We start from the raw sequence: 20,448 nt of genomic DNA, 5'->3' as shown, positions 1-20,448 counted from the left end.
TTTTTCTTTTTCTTTTTCTTTTTCTTTTTCTTTTTCTTTTTCTTTTTTACCAAAAAGCTCCTTATTTTTAGAAATTAGATAGTTACAGGAGTAGGAGGAATTCATCACAAACCTACTATTAGAAGCAGTATCTGTAAATATACCTTGAAAATGCATGTAGAAAAATTAACCAGAGTAACACAATATTCTCTAGACAGATCCATCTGTGAGTACAAAAGCTGGAAGAGAAATTTAAGTGCTATTTGTTTTACCATCAAAGGAACTGCAAACCCTTAATGGGATATAAATGATTGCAGGTTTCACCTTCAGTCAATACTAAACCACACTAAGGTATTCACTTATTGCATTTCCAATTTCTCAAGAAAGTGGAGAACTCCAGTTCTTACGAAACGTCCAGCATATGAGAGGCAGTATCTGTCCACTTTTCCAACCCCAGAACAGATACAGAAACTTTCATAATGACAGTTCCTGTCATTCAACTTGAGCTGTATGGAAACAGAGCTATCTAGCAAGAGCATCTTCTTTAAGATCAGCTAGTATGAGATAGATGTGCTCAAAAGAGAACTCAGATGAGTCTACAGAACCTTTCTCTACACGAGCAGAGAGGAGGTAGGACTGCAGATTACCAGCCCAGGCTGCAAAAGAAACCCACCCTCCGGACTCAGCACTCTACACTCACTGTCAGTTCTGCACTAACTTCAGAGGAAAAGCCTACTAAATAAGCAGAGCTAATCAAACGTGTAACAATTGCAATAAGCAAGTAACTTTGCTAGGTGTAAGGTTAAGAATAAAGAGGCCTTTTGGAATTTGAACAGCATTCTAAAACTGATTATACCAAGATAAAAAGTCCTAAATCAACTTCAAATCCTATAATCTTAATGAAGAATTTTATCTCTGACTGGTCTAAAGCATTCTAAATCTTGGGTTAAATGCCTAAATACTACATAAAATTGGAAGACTTGTGACATCAAAAGCAACTTTCAATACATCTGCAGGTTTTGACAGAAGGAACTGTGTGCAATTCCAGAGTAAAATATGCTGCAGGAAAGAGTCATTTGTTACACTAAAAAATGATCAGGGTATACACTGGAAGCATTTAGGGACAAAGGCATTCAGAGATTCAGAGAAAATGAAAAAAGAAAAAAGAGAAAAAAAAAAAAAGCACAGTTCTGAAGCAGGAAGTCAAAATCATTAAATCCTGTATACAATAGATATTGTACTGAGAAGGCCAAAGATAGTTTCACTTCCAGTGTACCTACTGCACCTGAGCAAACATCAAGTGATTTCAGCACAAGACTCACTTAGTGAATATGGAAATAGAGTTTCACATTTCAACTTCAAAAAGCTGTCAGACATATAAGCCAAATGCAAAAAAGAGAGGAAGTCACAGGCAGAGTTTGGTGGTTTGGCCTGAGATGATTAAACATGGTTTTTAGTGAAAAGGAAATAGGAAGGCTTGGGTTATGACTACAAGGCACAATTCAGTACAAACTCTAAATAAGCTAGTGCAGATATGTGAAGCTGCATAGCACCCATATGGAGTAATTCCTGGATGAAGGAGTACACACATTGTACCATTATCCATCACACTGAGAAGTATGATAAATAGCCCTACCAGAGTGCCATGATTATTGCAGTATTGCCTCAGCTCACATGGAAGTAGCCTGGGTACTTCTCCAGTACTGCCCTACAGAGCCACAGACCACTGTGATGAATGGGAGAACAGACTATCTGATCTATAAAAAGATACGAAATTGCTTCACTTCTTTCATCTTGCAAAACAAGCATCAAAGATGAATATATATACATTTGCTTTCAAAATATCAGGGAAATAAATGCTGGAGAAGAAATGATTCTGAATCAAAAGTGCACAAAAACAAAACAATATAATGCAGTCAGGAATACGTGTGGAACCTAAATTAGAGGATTTCTAACCACCAGTAAAACAAAACAAAACAAAAAAAAAAAAAACACAAAAAACCCATGAAACTCCAGAACAGGGTCTTGTCAGGAGCAGTGACAAAGAAAAATGGCCCTGTTTTAAGATGTGGCTTCCTGTCTTCCCGTGGGAATACAGCTGCCTGAAATAGTAGGAAAGCAAATTTAGATCCTTTCTTGGATTGTGTTATTCATATCTTAGGCTGATAAAGGAATTAATATTCTAATATTTTGCTCTCCTGGTTTACAATACTGCATCTCCAAACTTGGCACTGAACATTCTTAAGAGAAAACCAATAAGACCAGAGGAGAGCTGTCACAAGAAGAATTTCATTACACATCTGCCTTGTTTCTAACCAAACCAGGGCAGGTGCATGCTGAAGTTTCATGCTAAACAGGCTAACAGCATTTGGTAATACATAATGTATTGCACTATGTAACATTATCTCGCTGAGGCACTGCTGTAGTGTAATTGCATATTTGTGTTAAGACTTATCCAAATACATGTGCATCAAACAAAGAAGCTAATGTAACTTGTAAACTTCTGACCCCGGTTAAGACAAGATGCATTAGAATTGTTACTGAGGGAGGCAGAGTAAGGTCTGGCAAACTTCACTACTACAAAGGCTGCAGGCAAAGAGATAAGGGTACTCTTCTTAAACCACATAAATAAGGTGTTACATCTTACTCTCACCACATCCAAAGTACACAAGGACCAACTGGGTTTGGACAGTTGTTCAGAGGTCAAAATCAAAGAAGTGCTTGTAATCTATTAGAAAAAGTGAGCAAATGTCATCTTAAATAAACATGAAGGGAAAAAAAAAAAAAAGAAAAAAGGGGTGAGGTGAAAGATGAAAATACAAAAAGAGGTGTCTTCATGAAGATAAAAAAGAAACCAAGATATTCATTACCTCTCTCTGTTTCCCTCTTTATTACCTGTAGCATCTTGATATGCTTATTTACCGTCTCTGAAGAAAAGCAGACACTGAAGAAGCCTAAATTGCAGGTGGGAATATGTCTACAGAAGTCAGAGCCAGATGGTCAAGCCAGGTGAATGTTTGATACTGTTAAATAACATTAGATGAAGAGTAACATAAACACAAAGCAATAAAGTCAGGAAAACTAGGCTCATCCCCGGAAAACAGGACAGTCATCTAGACAAGGTCATGAGCACCACTGTAAACAATTCAAAGGAGACCTGCAGGTGTGAGCAACTACAAGGAATGTGAAAACTCATCTTTCCCAGAGCGGGCCTTAGTCTGAATTAGTTCTGCTCATTACACAGGTTGTCCAAGTAGATGATGCATTAGTAGATTCACCCTATCCAAATCCTCTGACTCTTATAAGGATTGTAATCATACCATTATTTAGATCATTTATCTGAAATGCTGAGGCATTGATATCCCCTGTAGCTCAAGAGAACATTAGCTGTTTCAAGGAAAAATAATGAAAATGACCAAAGAAATGAATAAAAAAAAAGAACAGGGATTGCTTACCTTCTGAAAGATGAATATGTAAGATAATAAATAACTTGATTTTCCTTATACCATCTCATGCTGTTTTACAACATGTAATACAAGAGACCTTCCATAAAATTAAAAGGTGTTAAATTTAAAATCAAATCAGAGAGCAGTTATTAAGTTGTGGAAGTCCTTGCTTCATGTCATTGCTGAAGCCAAGAAATTAATGAGGTATTAAAAAGGGACTGGATAATTATATGTTTAACAAGACTATACAGAGTAGCTATAATTAACAACAACATTTTTGGAAGGCATATGAAACCATATGTTTTAGGATTAAAGCCAGTCTCTCACTAGGAGAGATCAAGATAAAAAGCAATATTGGAGATGGGGAAAAAGTTATCGCTAACTTGCTTATTGTGGTAATACACAAGGTACCAGCTATTTCCAGGATAAGGGTCTAAATGGACCTTAGACAAAGCATGGGATGTGTATAACTCAGAGCTTGTCTGAACTGTCCTGCATATGTTGCATTTGCACTCGGAGACTTGAATCAAAAGAGAGCTCTAAATGGACTACCTGCCTGATGTAAGCGTAAGACAGACAGCCCCAGCCTATCAGCCTGATTATTAGAAAGACAAAGTTAAGAAACTGAGCTTTATTACCATTCCAGTTTGCTAAGAGACACAGAAGCTGAGATACAGATGAAGTAAGCAGCTTCATTTTTCTGAAGAGTGTCAATGAGAAACAAGCTCAAACAAACAAGGCAGCAAGGGCCTTGGAGGAAGCCGCACTGAAGACTGCAACTGTTTATTTCACTTAACATCAACACCTCTTGTAAAGATGAAGTTACACAATCTCACAAGGATATTTTTACCCTGTCAATTACAATATCAGGCAACAGTCACGAGAAAAAGCTACTTCCTTTCTAAAACCTATCAGACTGTATATACTGCATCTGCATTCTGGCATTTAAACCACCATCTGCATCAAATCAAAAATGTCATACTTTCAGCTGCAGCTGGAAGTTAACTGTTCTCTCTCATTTTCTTCCACCTTTTACACCTTGTGACTGGCATTGTGCTTTTCGGCATTTGCAATCTGGGCCTTTCTCCAGCTGAATTCACCTGCTTTAAATTTTCTGAGCCCTAATAAAAAAGGCCTGCAGACACGTTTGCTCCAAGTGTGCAACCATTTAGGGGTGGTAATGAGTTGGACTGCAGCCTGGTATCTGGCAGACCTTCCTACTTCATGACTCACTGTTAATTAAAACCACACTCTTTGCTTATTCCTGGGGTAGCGTTACTTACAAATAATTGAGAGTCTCTTACTGCCTTCCAACCTCCTATCCCCAGTTCTGTTCTGTAGAATACACTTTTCTGATGAAGATCTGTTTCCCTTAAAGTTGGACGCAATGTAATGAAGAAGGACATCCATTTTTCAATGAATGCTTGCTGTCCTTAATTCGGATTCTGATACTTTTTCTCATCTTGAGTTGCAGCTAATCCATGAGAGATTTGATCCACTGTGCTCTACAGACACACATTGCTGGATGCTACTGCCGCAGCTATGTACACAAACTGCTACTCAACTCCAGGCAATTTTTCCAGCATGCCCAGATAAAAATTGAAATATGATGCATTCATACAGAGCTTTGAAAAGGTCACTTTCAGAACTACTGAAATTATCACTGAACAGGCTTTCTTGTATTTAGAATTCAGAAGGAGTAGATATGCTACTCTTCCTTTTTTTAATTTAGCCTATTTCCAAGGTAATCCATGCTCCCCAAAAGCACAGACGTCTGAGAATTCCTCAAATAAGTTCATGCAAAAAGGTGAAGATGTAAGATAAATTCTCTGTTTTTCCTAGAAGTCAAAGTGCCCATTTCATGATGTTTAGGGCTACCTGTCAATCCAAAAAACTACCTCTCTTATCATATGATGGCTTATGTTAAAGGGAACCTAAAATATCATCTAGTTTCAAGCTTCCTGTTAAATGCAGAGCTGCCACACACCAGATAAGGCTGCCCAAGATCCCCTCCAACCTGGACTTGAATGCCTCCAGAGATGGGGCATCCACAATCTCACTTAGTAACCTATTCCAGCACCTCACCACCCTCTGGGTAAAAACTTCCTTCCTAACATCTAACCTAAATCTATCCTCTGTTAGCTTAAAGTCACAATCCCTTGTCCTGTCACTATCAGAGTGTGTAAAAAGTCAGTAAGTACCCTTCAAATACTGGCAAGTCACGATGAGGTCTCCCCAAAGCTTTCTCTTCTCCAAGCTGATCTAGCTCAATTCCCTCAGCTATTCTTCATAGGAGAGGTGCTCTAGCCCTCTGATCATCTTCATGGCTCTCTCCTGGACTTACTCCAACAGCTCTGCATCCCTTCTGTACTGGGGGCCCTGGCCTGGACACTATACTCCAGATGGGCTCTCACAAGGGCAGAGCAGACAGGGACAATCCTCTCCCTCTCCCTGCTGGCCACCCCTCCTTTGATGCAGCCTAGAATATAGTTGGCCTTCCCAGCTGCAAGAGCACGTTGCTAGGTCATGCCCATCAAGAGCCCTATGACCTTCTCCGCATGGCTGCTCTCAAGCAGTTTTTCTCCCCGTCTGTACTTGTATCTGGAATTCTTTCAACCTAAATGCAACACCTTGCACTTCGCCTTTCTTAAACGTCATTTATGGATCTGTTGAATCAGTTTAAATCAGCATATGCATTTTTAATAAATCTCTGACAAGTGGTGGCAGGAACTCTCAGCATAAGCTCTTCAACTCTCTAATTGGCTGTGCAGTTGTTCTAATAAACCCAGGACTATTTCCCTTAGAGGCACAGCACCAAGCTCAACAGTTCTCCTGAAGCGTTTGTTTGTAGGGCACTTATTTCTTTAACTCATTTTGTATTTTCTAATTCAATAGAGTTACCGTACCAGTACAGAGCCATGGCAAAACAAGCATCAATTAGATAATGCTGAAGTCAACTTTTCATTTAGTTTTCGCTTTTTTCAGTGGGCTTTATCAAAGAGGAATTGAAAATTATCTTGTAAAACCCACACGATTGGAGTAATTTCAGACCATGCCAATATTTTTCCAAATTCAGACACTCGGCTGCATGCTCTGCATATGCATTAGGTTCCTTACAGTCCTGCCAATTCCTAGCAGATTCAGCTGCTTCTGCAGCCTCCTAACTAGCAGAAATGATTCCAGGATGTTATATGCAGACACCTACAAAGAGAAAGTTGAAGTTTGGAAAATATGTGTTTAACGTGTATTTAATTTTCCACTCTCCATTTTACTTCATCTTTAAAAACAAGCAGGTTATTCCGATGTAAATCCATAATTTCAGCTGTGAAGATCAGAATTCCTCAAAACGCTGGGGATCACCTCACATGACAGTATGTATTACACTTCAAAAAAAAAAAACGTCAGCTGTGGTGAAGTTTTTGGTGCCACTATATCTAAACACAGCTGCAGTGTTCACTAAATAATCTATAATGCATACAGCCCACAGAACATAAATAATATTTCCTGGGTTTTGATGCGAAGAAGTGAAATATATTTATGCAGATTTCCATTTGCCTGGTATCAGTGTCCCTTTGCAGTCAAAGTTTTCTCTTTCTTCTCACCTCTACTCTTCCTTTGTGGATTATTCTGGTACCTTTAATTGTATCAGTGGAATGCCTTGAGTTAGCCACGAGTCCATGACACATCCAATTTAAAGCTGCCCTCTGTTCTATGTGATCACTGCTGGTTAGCTCAGGTTTTTTTTCTTGCATTCCAGGCAGATCTATTGAGCCCTGCTTGGCAGACAGCATCCCTTGTTTCCATGAGACTGAGCTCCCTTCTCCTGCCCAGACTCTAGGCTCTGAACTAACCAAAAAGTTAATATTTAAACACTATCATATAGATTCAGAGGAACCTCAGCATGTTCTTTTGTCTTTCTTCCGAGCTTCTGCTATTACATTACTCCTATTTTATGCATATGCAAACACATTTTTTATCCAGGAGGCCAAGGGCTTCAGAGAAGTTTATTAGAGCCCACTTTGGTAAAATATTACTTTTAGTAAAGACAGATTGAACACAAAATCTAACAATTAGCAACTTTTCTTAATGCTTCTAGTTTCTCCCCTTACAGTCCTAGATTCCAGCTGCTAAATCCATTCTGCACAGCTCCAGAGATAAAGCAGATTTAAAGCAGGCAAAACTGGCTTCCCAGAGACATGGCAGAACCATGCGTATTCATATGACACTGAGGCTGATGTATCCTCCAGTGTGTAATAAAAGGGTGTAATCTTCAGGCAACCCTCAGCTGCCTGGAGAGCACCTAAGAAATTGCAAGCAACTGGATGTAAAGCACAGTCCTGCTACTGATCTTTCTTGGGCTAGAAACTCAACTAGCTTATGGCAATACCACGAACCAGACAACAGAGAATCACACAGAAATTTTTCTCCCTCTAACACCAAAGTGGACAGCTGATCTCCTCAATGCTTTACCCACTTTTAAAGTGCAGTTTCTTTTTGCAATGAGCAACTTGCAACTTTCTCCCTTAAAACTGGAGTTTTGAGGGTAAAGAAAAAGACATTTCATCCATATGTAAAACAAGGTTGAAAATGAGACACAAGGCATGCTAGACAGTCTGATAAAAAACATGTCAAGACTGATACTGGGAATTTCTCTGTACCCTGGGCTAAATTCCCATTACGGCTTTTTGTATTATAAAATTGTTTCCCTTTATATATGGAATTTTCTGTGTTCACGATCTCTGCCATTCTTCCCACTAGTAAAATATACAGCAAACACAACAATAATTCCAGCTGCATCATTCCCAAGAACTATCATCAAGCTTACTTGACGGTTTGCATAACCACTGCTTTAGATAATTCCCTTCCTGAACATAATGCGCAGTCTCTCCGCACTTCTGCTAAGAGTCATTTCTGATCATTACTTAGATTCTGCTGTTCTTTAAACCAAGTTTGGAAATGTGGGCACTAACTAAAAGGCTGAGCAATGTATGTAGCAAAAATCCTTTTCAGACTTAATTAGAAACCCTGGTGAAGAAACACACGGTGGTCAGCCTACCTGTTAATTCAAAACAATTTGAAAATTCAGCAAAACTACCAGTTTTCATATTCTGCTCTGTTTAATGGAGACAACAGTAGCTTTTCCACTTCAAAATTAAGTGTTTAGTTTCCTGTTTGTAAGTATACTTAGCATATTCCATGCTCATCAGACTAATTCAGGATAAAACTCCCAACAAGACTGCCAAAGTTTAGTATCAGCTATAAGCAGTACAGACAGAAATGAGTATTTGATACCATTTCCTCATTTTCAAACTGCGCGTTGCACTGCACCGCATCCTCGCTTATTGCCTTCTGAACCATGTTGCGGCAGAGGAGCCATATTGTCAGGCTCGCAATGAACATCCCGATGTCTGGTACAAATAGTCTGATCACGTTGCCAGCATCTGCTCCTTTCACACTGTATGAGATGAAAAAAAATAAAAAAAAAAAGAACAAAAAAACATTTGTTACTTGTAAGAACGTTTTCAATTGGAACAGAAAGTTAGCTCAAGGCAAAGAAAAACTCCCAAAACCCAATTGTAAGAAAGATTCAGAATTCTGGGAATATGAGGCGGACCAAGAGCTCTAGACAGAGCTGTTTTTGCTTTGCAGAAATACAGAATAAGTGATTATTCGCTGGGAGCTCACATCATCATATTTTGCTGATACTTCATATTTTGATTAACCTAAGTCTGAATTGATTTCATGGTGAGCAACACATACAAGAAATATTTCATGTGAGTTCCTAGGAGAACTATGTATGTAAACGGCAATCTCTTTATAGACATCATTGGCAAAGACAACAGCATCCAGCTCCACCAAGCTGGAGTTCCAGTCATCCTTGAAGGGTGACATGGTTGGAAGGGTCTGCAATGTTTTAACATGCCTCATTCTGTTAGTATTTTAATATGTTAATATCTTTTATTCAAACAAACCTTCTGAATATCTTTTCCGGTATTTAATATGCGTACTTAAGTACTAATATTTAAATATTAATTAAAGAGAATCAACTAGCTCCCTACCATGAAAACCTTTCTACTCCTCTGTATGAATTTTATCTACAAAGGGAATATCACTACTCTGCTATGTAGATTTAATTGTTTATGCTGGAAAATATGAGCTTAAGGGTTTGGACACAGTGTTTGAATTTGGTTCACTGTTAAAACGGAGAACTTGGATTCAGATTTAGTGGCACAATGAACGGTTTGTTAAGCTGCTGCAAGTACTTACTGAACTTTTAGCTTTCATTAATGAGAGGATATAGCCTTCTAAGTTTTATTAATGAGATGTTATAACTTTAATGAATTCAAAGTATACCTGCCAATCACGACATTAACGCAGTTCTGATTTTAACAGATTTTTTAGGCCTTTGTTTCTGTAATCATTTCTGAGGACAGATGAGTCATCTGTATAGCTCCTTGGGTTTAGGTGAGTGGGTTAGACTAGTTCTTCATCGCCTGCTACCAAAGTATAAAATCTTGATAGTTTATTTTAGAGGTTCAAAAAAAAAAAAAAAAAAGATAGCACTTCTGTCCTTTCTTTACATTTAGCAGCTTTGAAGCCTTAAAAAAAAAAAGCTATGTGTGAAGGAGTTATCTGCAACGTTTTAAATTTGTCATCATGCTAGCAGATCTGAAGTACCTAAAAAGCCTCTGATGTGATTAGGACATGACCGCTATCAGGAATCTATCTTGCTATCTTGCTGGCCTGCTTCATCTAAATCCAAGATCCTACATTTCCATTTTTGCCATCACTACTGCTGACCCAGCATTTCCTTGTAAATGAAGGGAAACTTCAACTCTACAAACAAGAAACTTCTTCCTTGGATGCTCTTTACTGTTACAGTCACACATTCTAGCAGCTAAGTGGCTTCAAAATGTTTCATTAACAGCATCAAGTAGTACTGAAGCAGGGAAAAAAATTAAGTAACTGAAAAGTTTGTAAAAGAATGAGGTGGCTAAGTCCTCAATGGACTGCTTGTATGTTTTCCTGCGCTGCTTTTTCAAGGAAAATGTGCCACAGAGTAATCTGGTGCATGACAGGACAGCCAATCTGTTTAATGTTACAGAAAATACAGTCTTGGCGTGTGAGTTCATTCTGCAGCGCTGCAGTTCTGACACTGAAGATCACCTCGTGAAGGCACTTACTTTACAGCATCTCCTTTGGCAGGAAGTGATAAAAAGTACACTTCTAATAAAACAAACTCCCAACAACAACGTACCCAGGATTGACAACCATAACAATGAATTAGCTGCACATATCCCAACTGCTATCCTACAAGCCACCTATTAAGGCTGTTTTCCTAAACACGTGCCAACAAAATCTGAATTCTTGATTCTGAAAAGTATCACATGGGTATTTTTTGTTAGAATAAGTTCAAAAAAACTGAAAGCAGCGTTAGTTTTAGAAAAATATACATTTGCTTGTGTCATATTGAAAAAGGATCGTATATGTGTAATACTCCTACATTCGGATTTTTTCTGTATGCAGGCATGGGGTCCCAATAAAAATTAGTTTTGCACCACATCTGAACTTAAGGGACAAGTCAGTTGTCTTCAACCACTCCCTCACAAACAAGTTAAGGGCCTTCATAACCAGCACTGTATAACCAGCTGAGGTGTACCAGGTTCTCCCTGCTCACACTGTACTCCTGCGGAGCCAGGCTGGGTTGTCCTCCTCCTTCAGCACCCCCAGAACAAGACGACCCTGCAGGAGCACCACCTCTGTCATGGCTCACATTTCTTTCCACTAACCCAAACCAAGTGTCTTTGATTTTTCAAAATAAATCATTAAGTTGTGTTGTTGTGAAAGATGTAACATGCAGCTCAGGCTGGCTATAGAGTGTGATACTGAGCAGTGATACTAACCACAGAACAGGGAAAAACCCTGCAAATGAATAGCTTATTCACCAGAACCATTCACAAATGCACACTGTCCTCAGCTCCCCATGAAAAGGAAAACAAATTGATCTCAGTGTGATAATTAAAGAGGAAACAAAAGTTCACTTGAAAATGGAGAAATGTATATTCTCCTACAAAGCAGAGAAATATACTGCTTCATTTGACCCCAAACAATTTACTACCCAGCTTTTCATAGCATCAGCTAAACCAAAAATCAGTTATTCCCATTTGTTATCTCTGGCAGGACAAAAAAAGAAAAAGGTAAATACTGCAATAATTCCACAAACATTTCTCACTTTATTTATGCATTCACACATGGTCAGACTTAGCATTTGATAACAGTCTACACATTGTGCTTGTCCCTCCAAAGGAAGCTCTCTTGTGATGGAATTAAACCTGGAACACAGTAAACCAATTCCAGAGATCTCCTAGGGAAACTGTTCCTTTTAATCACTTCAAGAATCAGAGTAAAATGAACTGGGCGTAGACATAGTACAGCATTGTTTACTCACTTAGACTACAAAATTTTCCTACAAGGAGAGCTTAATTGCAATAGATACCTCAACTAAAACTTACACAATTCTTAAAACAAGGAAGAATGACTAAGACTAGGATTGCAAGAGCTTCTCTGCAACTGTGTGAAACTATTCTGTCATGTCAACAGAGAATATAGTTAGCTGTGGACATACAGAATAAAACTCCTATTTCATACACACAGTCAGAGAGAATGCAAATGCATTGGAGGACTGAAGTGAGCATTATTTAATCAAAATAGTTTTCCTTGATGCTCCTGAAGTAGCATTTGAGTTTTCTGAAAATAGTTATATATTTTTCTGCTTTCCAGAATAACAGTTTCTCACAAATTAGTTACTCATTTTTCTACTGAATACACAAAGCTTTGGTTAACTATGAAACATTGATGCTGCATTATGTGGTTCAATTTCACTTCTTAGGAATGGTATTTTCCTTGCTATTTCAGATTTGCAGAATAAAAGCAGCACAACCCCAGAGCTATTAGAATTAAAAATGCATTGACTTCAATGGAATAAAGAACACAGTAAAACATGTAGAAAGCAATATGTATAACACCAAAGAGAACAAAACCCAAACAACTTCACACAAAGAATGAACACCAATAATCTTTGAACTCCAAATATTTAGTATTTTCTTAAGAACAAAGATGTTGGGAAAAATCCCAAAAGAGAATTCAGATTAGCTCAGTATCTATCTGCAACATACTGTAATGTTAACTTTATGTGAAATGATAATGCTGATTATCCTAACAAAGCCTTGTAAAAAGCCTGATCTTATACTGAATACTTGTTCAAAAGTATTGAAAAATATTTTTTATCATAGTTTCACAAGTTCCTCCAAAGCCATTCACTGCACGCTGTACAACCTACTGTATGGAACATGCTTTAGCAGAAGGGGAGGCACGGAGTTGATGACATATGGAGGCCCCTTCCATGCCCTGTGATTCCATGATTTCTTTAGTACCCTCAGGGGTTTTTGATAGTAGCTGACTGCTTTCTAATGAACTGAGTTCACAAAACTTGTTAGGTAACGTATTAAGAATTTATAGGTAATAAATTAAGGAAGAGATGCATAGTGTCTAAAACTTTCCATTCATCTTGCTTGATTCTTATGAGATATCTGACATTTCAAAGTGGATCTTGTGTTAAGGAATAATTAATTCACCACCATAGATGTGTGCAGCACAATTTCCATTGGCTTCACCTGCAATCGTAAACTGGATTGGAGGCAAATCAAACCCAAGTATCATAAGCACAGTCCCTGAAAAATGTAGACTGGCAGTGTTATGTATGAGCTGTACCATGCAGGAGCAAATGCAGCTGTTTATCAGCAATATCCTCTCTGACCCAAAAAAATTGTGGAAACTGAGGATACCAAAGACAAGAAACCAGACTGCCTCATGTATGTGCTTGCTGATGGAAGTGGATCTCAATAATGGTTGCAGCTAGGAAAAAACTGAGAGGCCCCTTGTCTCCTCTGACTTTGAACTGTGGATAAAATGTCTGCCTCTGTAATTCCACTGCTCAAGGATTCAAACATAACCTGTCAGGGTCTAAGGACTGTGGACCTCATCGCAGGCACAGCCAACACTTCCCTGGACACAAGGCGCTCAACAGTCTGCATTCACGCTGGTGTGACTTCTCCCTGCCAGTTCAAATGGCAAGTCAGACCTGAAGCTGGTTCCAAAGGCAATCTAGATATGATCCTCAGGGCAAACTACGCAGTTTGCTAAGTGCTGGTAGGTCTGCCTTCAGTCCTTTCCTTACCTCATGCTCACCCACTAACTGAAGGCAAGGAACATTACAAAAGCAAAACAGGGTTTTACTGTCATATTAATATTAATGTCCACAGGGCTGTGCATGACCATTCTTAATCCTGTGCTTCCTTAATATAACTGTCAAATGCCATGTTTTATCCAAAATACCTGAAATTACATTTTGAGAGAATTTTGGTCATGCAAAGTAAAAAACTGAGAGGAAGAGGGAAGCAAAAATGCACAGAGAGGCAATTATAAAAATATTTAGCATGCAGTGACTTACCCAAGATACAAGTTCAAAAGGCTCCCGAAGTATTTGTAAAATCTTAATGACTGCTTACAAATGACATTTGCATGAATTCAAAAACCAAAAGTACACTTCACTTTCTCAGAACAGACAGTTTGCAAGGAAGAACACTTTCTGTATTGCAAAAGCGCTTAACCACATATTAACCAAACATTTGCTTCCCAAATACTGCTGTGCATGAAGAGGGAGTGCAGCTATTTGAAACCAAGTGCAAGTGGCAAGATATTGGTATGTCACTGCTTGCACAAACCATTCAACATTAAAAAATTAATATGTGGATATGTGCATGGATATGTGCAATATGTAAAAAGCTAGTTTATGCCAAGTTTTCTTTTTTAAAGCACTCACTGTCTCTTGTTCATCATCATTGATCGTCTAGGAAAGGGCAAATTTCAGGCTGCCCCAGGCAACACACACAGGGCATAAAATTTAGCAGGGATTTAGCAGCTATCACGCAAAGCACTCACTTGTGCTACTGCCAGACTCGTGACAGTACAACATAAAGCTTGCTTTGCCCGTGTCCCGCAGCTCCAAATTTGCAGCAGAATCGAAGCTGCACAGCCAAGGAGGAAGTGAGCACATTCCCATCCACACCCATGGTGCAGCGCGTGCCAGCCCCTCAAGGCTGTGGGAATGACAAATCAATCCACAGCACAAATTATTTCAGGTCAAAATGGGAACACGATCCTGAACGGGGGCAAAGCCAAAATGAGCAGAAGAGAGCAGAGGATGCTTTAGCTGCAGGGGTATTTTACTCTGGATTCTTCAAAGAGACTTTCTATCACAAGAATGTATATTCCTCTCTAGCTTCTCATTTACACACTAAATGAGACTTTTCCAAAGCACTAATTCAGGAATCACTGATCACTGCAAAACACTCACAATTAAATCAGTTGGTCCATAACGTTCATAAATACTTGGTGAATGACAGCTAACTGTTTATGGAAAGGCATACAGATATGTTCCACAATAGTCCTGACTAAAAAAAAAGTGCTGAAAAGACTGAAGGAGGCTGACATTCTGTGGTTATTTCAACACATATTTTGCTCTCTTTGCAGCTTTTGCTAGTTGGAGCACAAACAGACCATCATTTCATACTACTTTTTATTTCATTTTAGAGCCAGCATATAATGCACTCACAGAAAATAAAAGACACATATGATTTTTTCAGTCAGCTGTAGATATTTCCCTCAATTATAGCAAGTGACATTGTAAATTACTGTCATTTTACAGAGCCAGATTATCCTCAATACAGAATAAAGGCACGCAGCCACTAGGAAATGCTGCTGTTCAAGCTGGAGTGCCCAAAACATTTCACTGAAAGCATGGAGGACCCATCTGCATCCACTTGCCTACTCCTAACTCAAAAATATCCAAGTGTCATCCCTGCCAAGTGGCAGGGACGGGAACATCCACAAAGACTGGACAGAAGAGAACAAGATTACCTTCACCTCTGTCACTGTCAAAAAATCCCAATGACTCAGAGGCCAACATCCAGTTGATTTCCATTGAAACTGGCCAGAAGTAGCATCCTAATTTAAATTTGATGCACTTTTGTAAAATTCTAGAAATGAATGTCAAACTAAATATCCTGATGCCCAAGTTGTAACTTCTTATTTTTCTTAACATGGAACACATGAAATAGTTCCCAGGTGACAAATGTTCTTTGTTTATATGGAAGGGGAGAAGACAGATTCCCTGCATTACTTGGGGCTACCTGGACAATGGCTGGGATGGATGGCATCTGAAGACCCTTCTCAGCTGCAGAAGCCAACTGTGGCACTGTTTTGTTGTATGGAAGACTCCTGCTTTGCCAAGCATTGTTAAGGATGATCCCATCCTTGGGTCTACTCAGACCCAAATGGAGCAAAGAGATGAAGTAAAGCACTCCTAATTTTACCTGAAAATGGAGTGCCCCCATCAGCATCCTGCAGTGGCCTGTTTAGCCCCTGGGCATGGATCGATAGCACTCCATTGGCCACAGCCTTCACAGAATCATAGAATGGCTTGGGTTGGAAGGGACCAACCCCCTTGGTACAGCAGGGCCACCAACCTCTAGATCTGGTACTAGACCAGATTGCCCAGGGCCCCATCCAACCTGGTTTTGAACACATTCAGGGATGGAGCATTCACAACCTCCTTGGACAGCCTGTTCAGCAGCTCACCATTCTCTTGTGAAGAACTTCACCCTCCCATCCAATCTAAACCTCTCCTCCTTGAGCTTAAAACTTGTGTTTCACAAGCCAACTAACATTTGGAGGTCTAGTAGCATCATAGCATGGCTTGGGTTGGAAGGGATCTTAAAAGATCATTCAAATCCATCACCCCTAATTGATTTATTTATGAACAAAATGCAACAATAACAACAGCAGAAAAAAATAATAAAACAAAGCTAAATGGTTAAGCATAAGTCCTAGAAAAATTGTGGATAGTAATTGCAATGCTGATTGCTCTCCAGAGGAAAACAAAGACTAACTTACATCTGACTACTGGTTGACTTTACCACTGTATCGCTCTCAGCTACCACTGTACTGCAGGAGGCCAGGCTGTGCCAAGAAAAACATTGACAGCAGACTAACAGTTCAAGAGCTTGAACAACATAGGCCATAAAATACCCTCTATCAGATGTTTGCTTCCTTTGAAAGTTAGCTGAAATTAATTTAGCGGGGGGGAAAAAAAAAAAAAAAAGCAGATGAGGTGGCATGGAACAACATAATAACCTAACGAAAACAGTTGGACAAAAAGTTTTCTATTGACTGGAGGTGACTTCTGAGAGGATCTTAAGGAATTGCTGATCCAGCATAGACCGTCAGATCAATATGACACCGCTAAGTACGCTACAGAGGCACTAGAATCCTGCAGCAGAAATTATACAATTGTCCAGATGCAGAGAAAATTTCTTCTTAATTGCAGTTAACAAGGAAAACATATCCAAACTATAAAATCTAACACAGCTACGAAATCTCACTTAGAGAGACTGCTCTGTCATTAGTTCCTTCCCTCTGTTCCATGATACTCCTTCACTTGTTGAGCCTTGTTTTAATTTGTGGTACAGCATTACATGAATCAGGTTACTATTTGGGCAAAGCATCCAGATCATCATAGCATATTCTCAGAATTTTGATAAAGTAATAAATATCCACTTTTCAGTAGGACCATAGCTTTTAGTTTCAATGGAGTACAAATAAATTTTCTCATCACGTTATTAAAAATATTCCTGCTCAACTTTAATTCCCCTTTAACCTCACTGGGTTGCTGACTGCATGCATGTTGCAGTTTGTAGCAGAAAGTAAAATTACCTGAGGAAAGCTGATACAGCAAGCAAAAAAATCATAATGATACGGCTTGTAACTAACAAAGCTGTATCTCAGCTCATATGGATTCCTTTAGGAATGTTTAGCTCCATTTCTTCCAGAAAGAACAAGATTTACAACATGACACAAGGTGTACAAGTGAATGGGTTATGTGATAACACAAAAGATCCAGAAAGACAAATCCACAGGAATCCACAGGCTTTGTTATTCTGCTGCGTACTGTGCAATTTGTTCACTCTTGACTTTAAGGCATTGAGATCAGCATTCAGAGTAAGTGGATCAATTAAGTAATTTCAGCTTATAGTTTCAGTCTCTGAGTCTGCTTCCCGTTGTAGTAATCATGTCATAAAGCCTGGGACTGATGTCAAAAGTGACACAGAATTGAAGTTGGGCTTGAAGACACCTTGTTCCTTTGCTAAAGACATATAGAAATAAAGAGAACAGATGAAGTAGGTGGATGTTTCGGAGACAGCATTAAAAGCTAATAGAGATCTTTATCTTTGAAAGGTTTGTCATCTTTTGGAAAGGAAAGAGTAGGATGATAAAGTTCCTGATTCACTCATTTTGCTGGGGAAAAAAGAGAGCCAAATTATCAGCTGATACCAATTATAAATTATTGGTCAAGATTAGGAAAGGGATATGAGAGCAAAGCAGCCTGATTTCTAGCAGCAGTGAACTGGAACAGATGTGAGCATCAAGTCATACACCCTACCCTCCAATGTCTTTTCCCCTATATGGTAGCCCATGAAGGAAAATCTTGGATTCTCAATGTTCACATAATTCCATATTTCACAATAACCGTATATATTCCTTTGCATTCTGACAGTGTGCAGAGGCTACACGAGTCCCTAGTGAACTGGGTGTGTTAACCTCTGCTCCATTTTTCTCATCATGTGCATATGGAAAAGAATATTTACTAGCTGCTTGGAAGAGCCAGCACAGAACATTCAGTCATGTCACAGAGCCTACTAAAATTTTCTGTGCATTTGTTTTTTTTCCTTCTTCTTTTCTTGTCTATTGTATTTCTCTCAGTTTTTGAGTCATTCTGAGTATTTCCAGAGCTCTCAAGAAAAATGACTGTTTGTCCACACTTCAAATGTTTTTTAGAACTAGAATACAGTGAGGGTCTCACAATTAATATTTCATGATGAACATGCTTAAGATATACAGCTAATCAATATTTTGCTCAAATGTTTTCAGCTAGAAGATAATTGTTGAATGAATGTGAAAGAACTCTATTAATCAAAATTAATAATAAAAAAAATCAAAATTAAGAATAAAAAAATGTGTTCTTTTGCCTTTGAATTATACCAGGCTTTTTGTATCACTGCATGACTTCTTATCCTTGGTTTTTGCATTCAGGTGCTCTATCCACTGACTGACTCTTGACTGACTTTACATTTTCAATTTAAAAGATTTAATTGTTCATTCACAACTGCATCTGCTATAGCAGTGAATCTTTTGGTAATGCAGTCACTTGCCAATGTCATCACACAGCAGGGTGATGCAGCCTGATGGCAAACATACATACGTTCAAGCTGCAAGATGACAGCAAATAAATAAAATGAAACCAAAGTAGCTTTTACATGCTGAAGCAGAAGAAAGAAATTTCATGTCACTACAGTGAGTGGGAGGGAAGGGAAGAAAGAGATGACAGAGGGAGAAGAAGATAGATTACACTGTGGTTTGCAGCAGTATGGAGCAAATATAAAAATTGTACTGCCTTTTCCACTTTGGAAGCTTACCTGCAGTTTAATGAATTAGTTTAATGTCTTTCTTGTAGTGCAGATATCAGTCTAGCATATTGGGGACTAAGTTAAAACCATTCCCACATTAAGATTGAGAGGCAGTTGCATGATTAGTGTTGCAAAATGGTCTTTCACAGCTTAAGCATTACTGAGCATTCCTTTTTTTTTTTTTTTTTTTTTTTTAAGTTTCACCCTGTAGAGCCAAGTGTGAGATTCACCAGCTTCCCCTTACAAAAAATATACATATCCATATCCATTTTCAGCCCTCGTGGCTACAAGGAAAAGGTTTGAAAGGTGACAACTTTACTCTTAAAGGTTAGAAGCTACAAGGAAAAAAAGCATAACTTCAAAATCCTTTCACTTCAAAGTTATATGTGAATATTTCTAGTGAGGTGGTTGATGCCCCCATGTTTTTGTTTTTTTTTTTACTCAAGATGCATTTGCATAATGCCTTCAATAATATGCTTTAACTTTTGATTAGCCCTGAAATGTCAGGCTGTTGGAATAGATGAACTTTGAAGGTCCCTTCCAACTGAACTAATTCTATTCTTGTTCTATTCTACTTCCATTTTATTCCATTCTGTTTTTGCCATCTGGTTCTTTTATGTGTAATTACCTTAAATTTGGCAATAGCAGGAACAAATACCAAAAAGACTCTATATCTCAGAAAAACAAAATGATACAGTGTGGAAAAGAAAGACGTTGACTCTTTCTTAGAGAACAAAAGACCAAACGGATACAAAAGCCACAACTCAAAGGTCAGCTCTCCATGGTGTGGTTTAGGAAAAAGCAACAGCTATAAGGTTTCTATGATGCTTAGCATGACATCATGACAGCACAGTTCAAAAGAAAATATTTTACATGGACTTTGCTCCAGTAGAATTTCCTACTGAAATTTTTATGTAAGCATGACAATAAGAACAATAAATGTAGTAAAAGTGTTAATTTATTAGGAACAGACATATTAGGAAGCATACACTAAGGGAAGACTATGTTTAAAAAAATGGATTAGTTTTTTGTCAAGAAAATGAACAAGGGTAATGAATAGTAGATTCTTGGCTTCTGAAATACTGCAGTAGAAGTAGATTTAGTTAATACTTCAATTTGGAAAATTAGAAGTAGGAAATTGATTCAGTTACTTTCCTAGCACTTATAACAAAGATTATACATAAAACGTTGAATAGTCAGAAGGATTATTGAGTTACAAACTCAGTTCCCGAAGTGACTCAGGCACTTAGGAGATGTTATATTGATGCTTTTAAATGTTAAATTGTTTGATTAATTGCTCGATTTTTACTGTTCTCTTAGTGCAAAGGTACCTCCCTGCTCACTCCTTCCTTTATAGGAAAGAGAAGAAAGGGAGAAGGGAGAAAGAAGGGAGAAAGAAGGGAGAAAGAAGGGAGAAAGAAGGGAGAAAGAAGGGAGAA

The 20,448-nt window shown here is 38.4% G+C and overlaps 1 protein-coding gene across 13 annotated transcripts in view; it reads right to left on the bottom strand.

Moving 5' to 3' along the window:
• The window catches only part of PIEZO2 (piezo type mechanosensitive ion channel component 2), a 245,733-nt gene that overhangs the window by 125,200 nt on the left and 100,085 nt on the right, over positions 1 to 20,448 (bottom strand). For all 13 annotated transcript variants that reach the window (XR_006178478.1, XM_042869233.1, XM_042869225.1 and 10 more), the window contains one exon: positions 8,718 to 8,880. Coding sequence is in view for 12 of the 13 variants with exons in the window: in XM_042869233.1 (XP_042725167.1) it covers positions 8,718 to 8,880 (163 nt within the window). In the remaining variant the exon portion in view is untranslated. The remainder of the gene's footprint in view (positions 1 to 8,717; positions 8,881 to 20,448) is intronic.

This window comes from Lagopus leucura, unplaced genomic scaffold (assembly GCF_019238085.1).
Source record: "Lagopus leucura isolate 7727_CA_CO unplaced genomic scaffold, USGS_WTPT01 Super-Scaffold_100002, whole genome shotgun sequence".
Classification (NCBI taxonomy): Eukaryota; Metazoa; Chordata; class Aves; order Galliformes; family Phasianidae; genus Lagopus; species Lagopus leucura.
The sequence above is the reverse complement of the archived record's forward strand: the minus strand, read 5'-3'. Positions and strand labels throughout refer to the sequence as shown.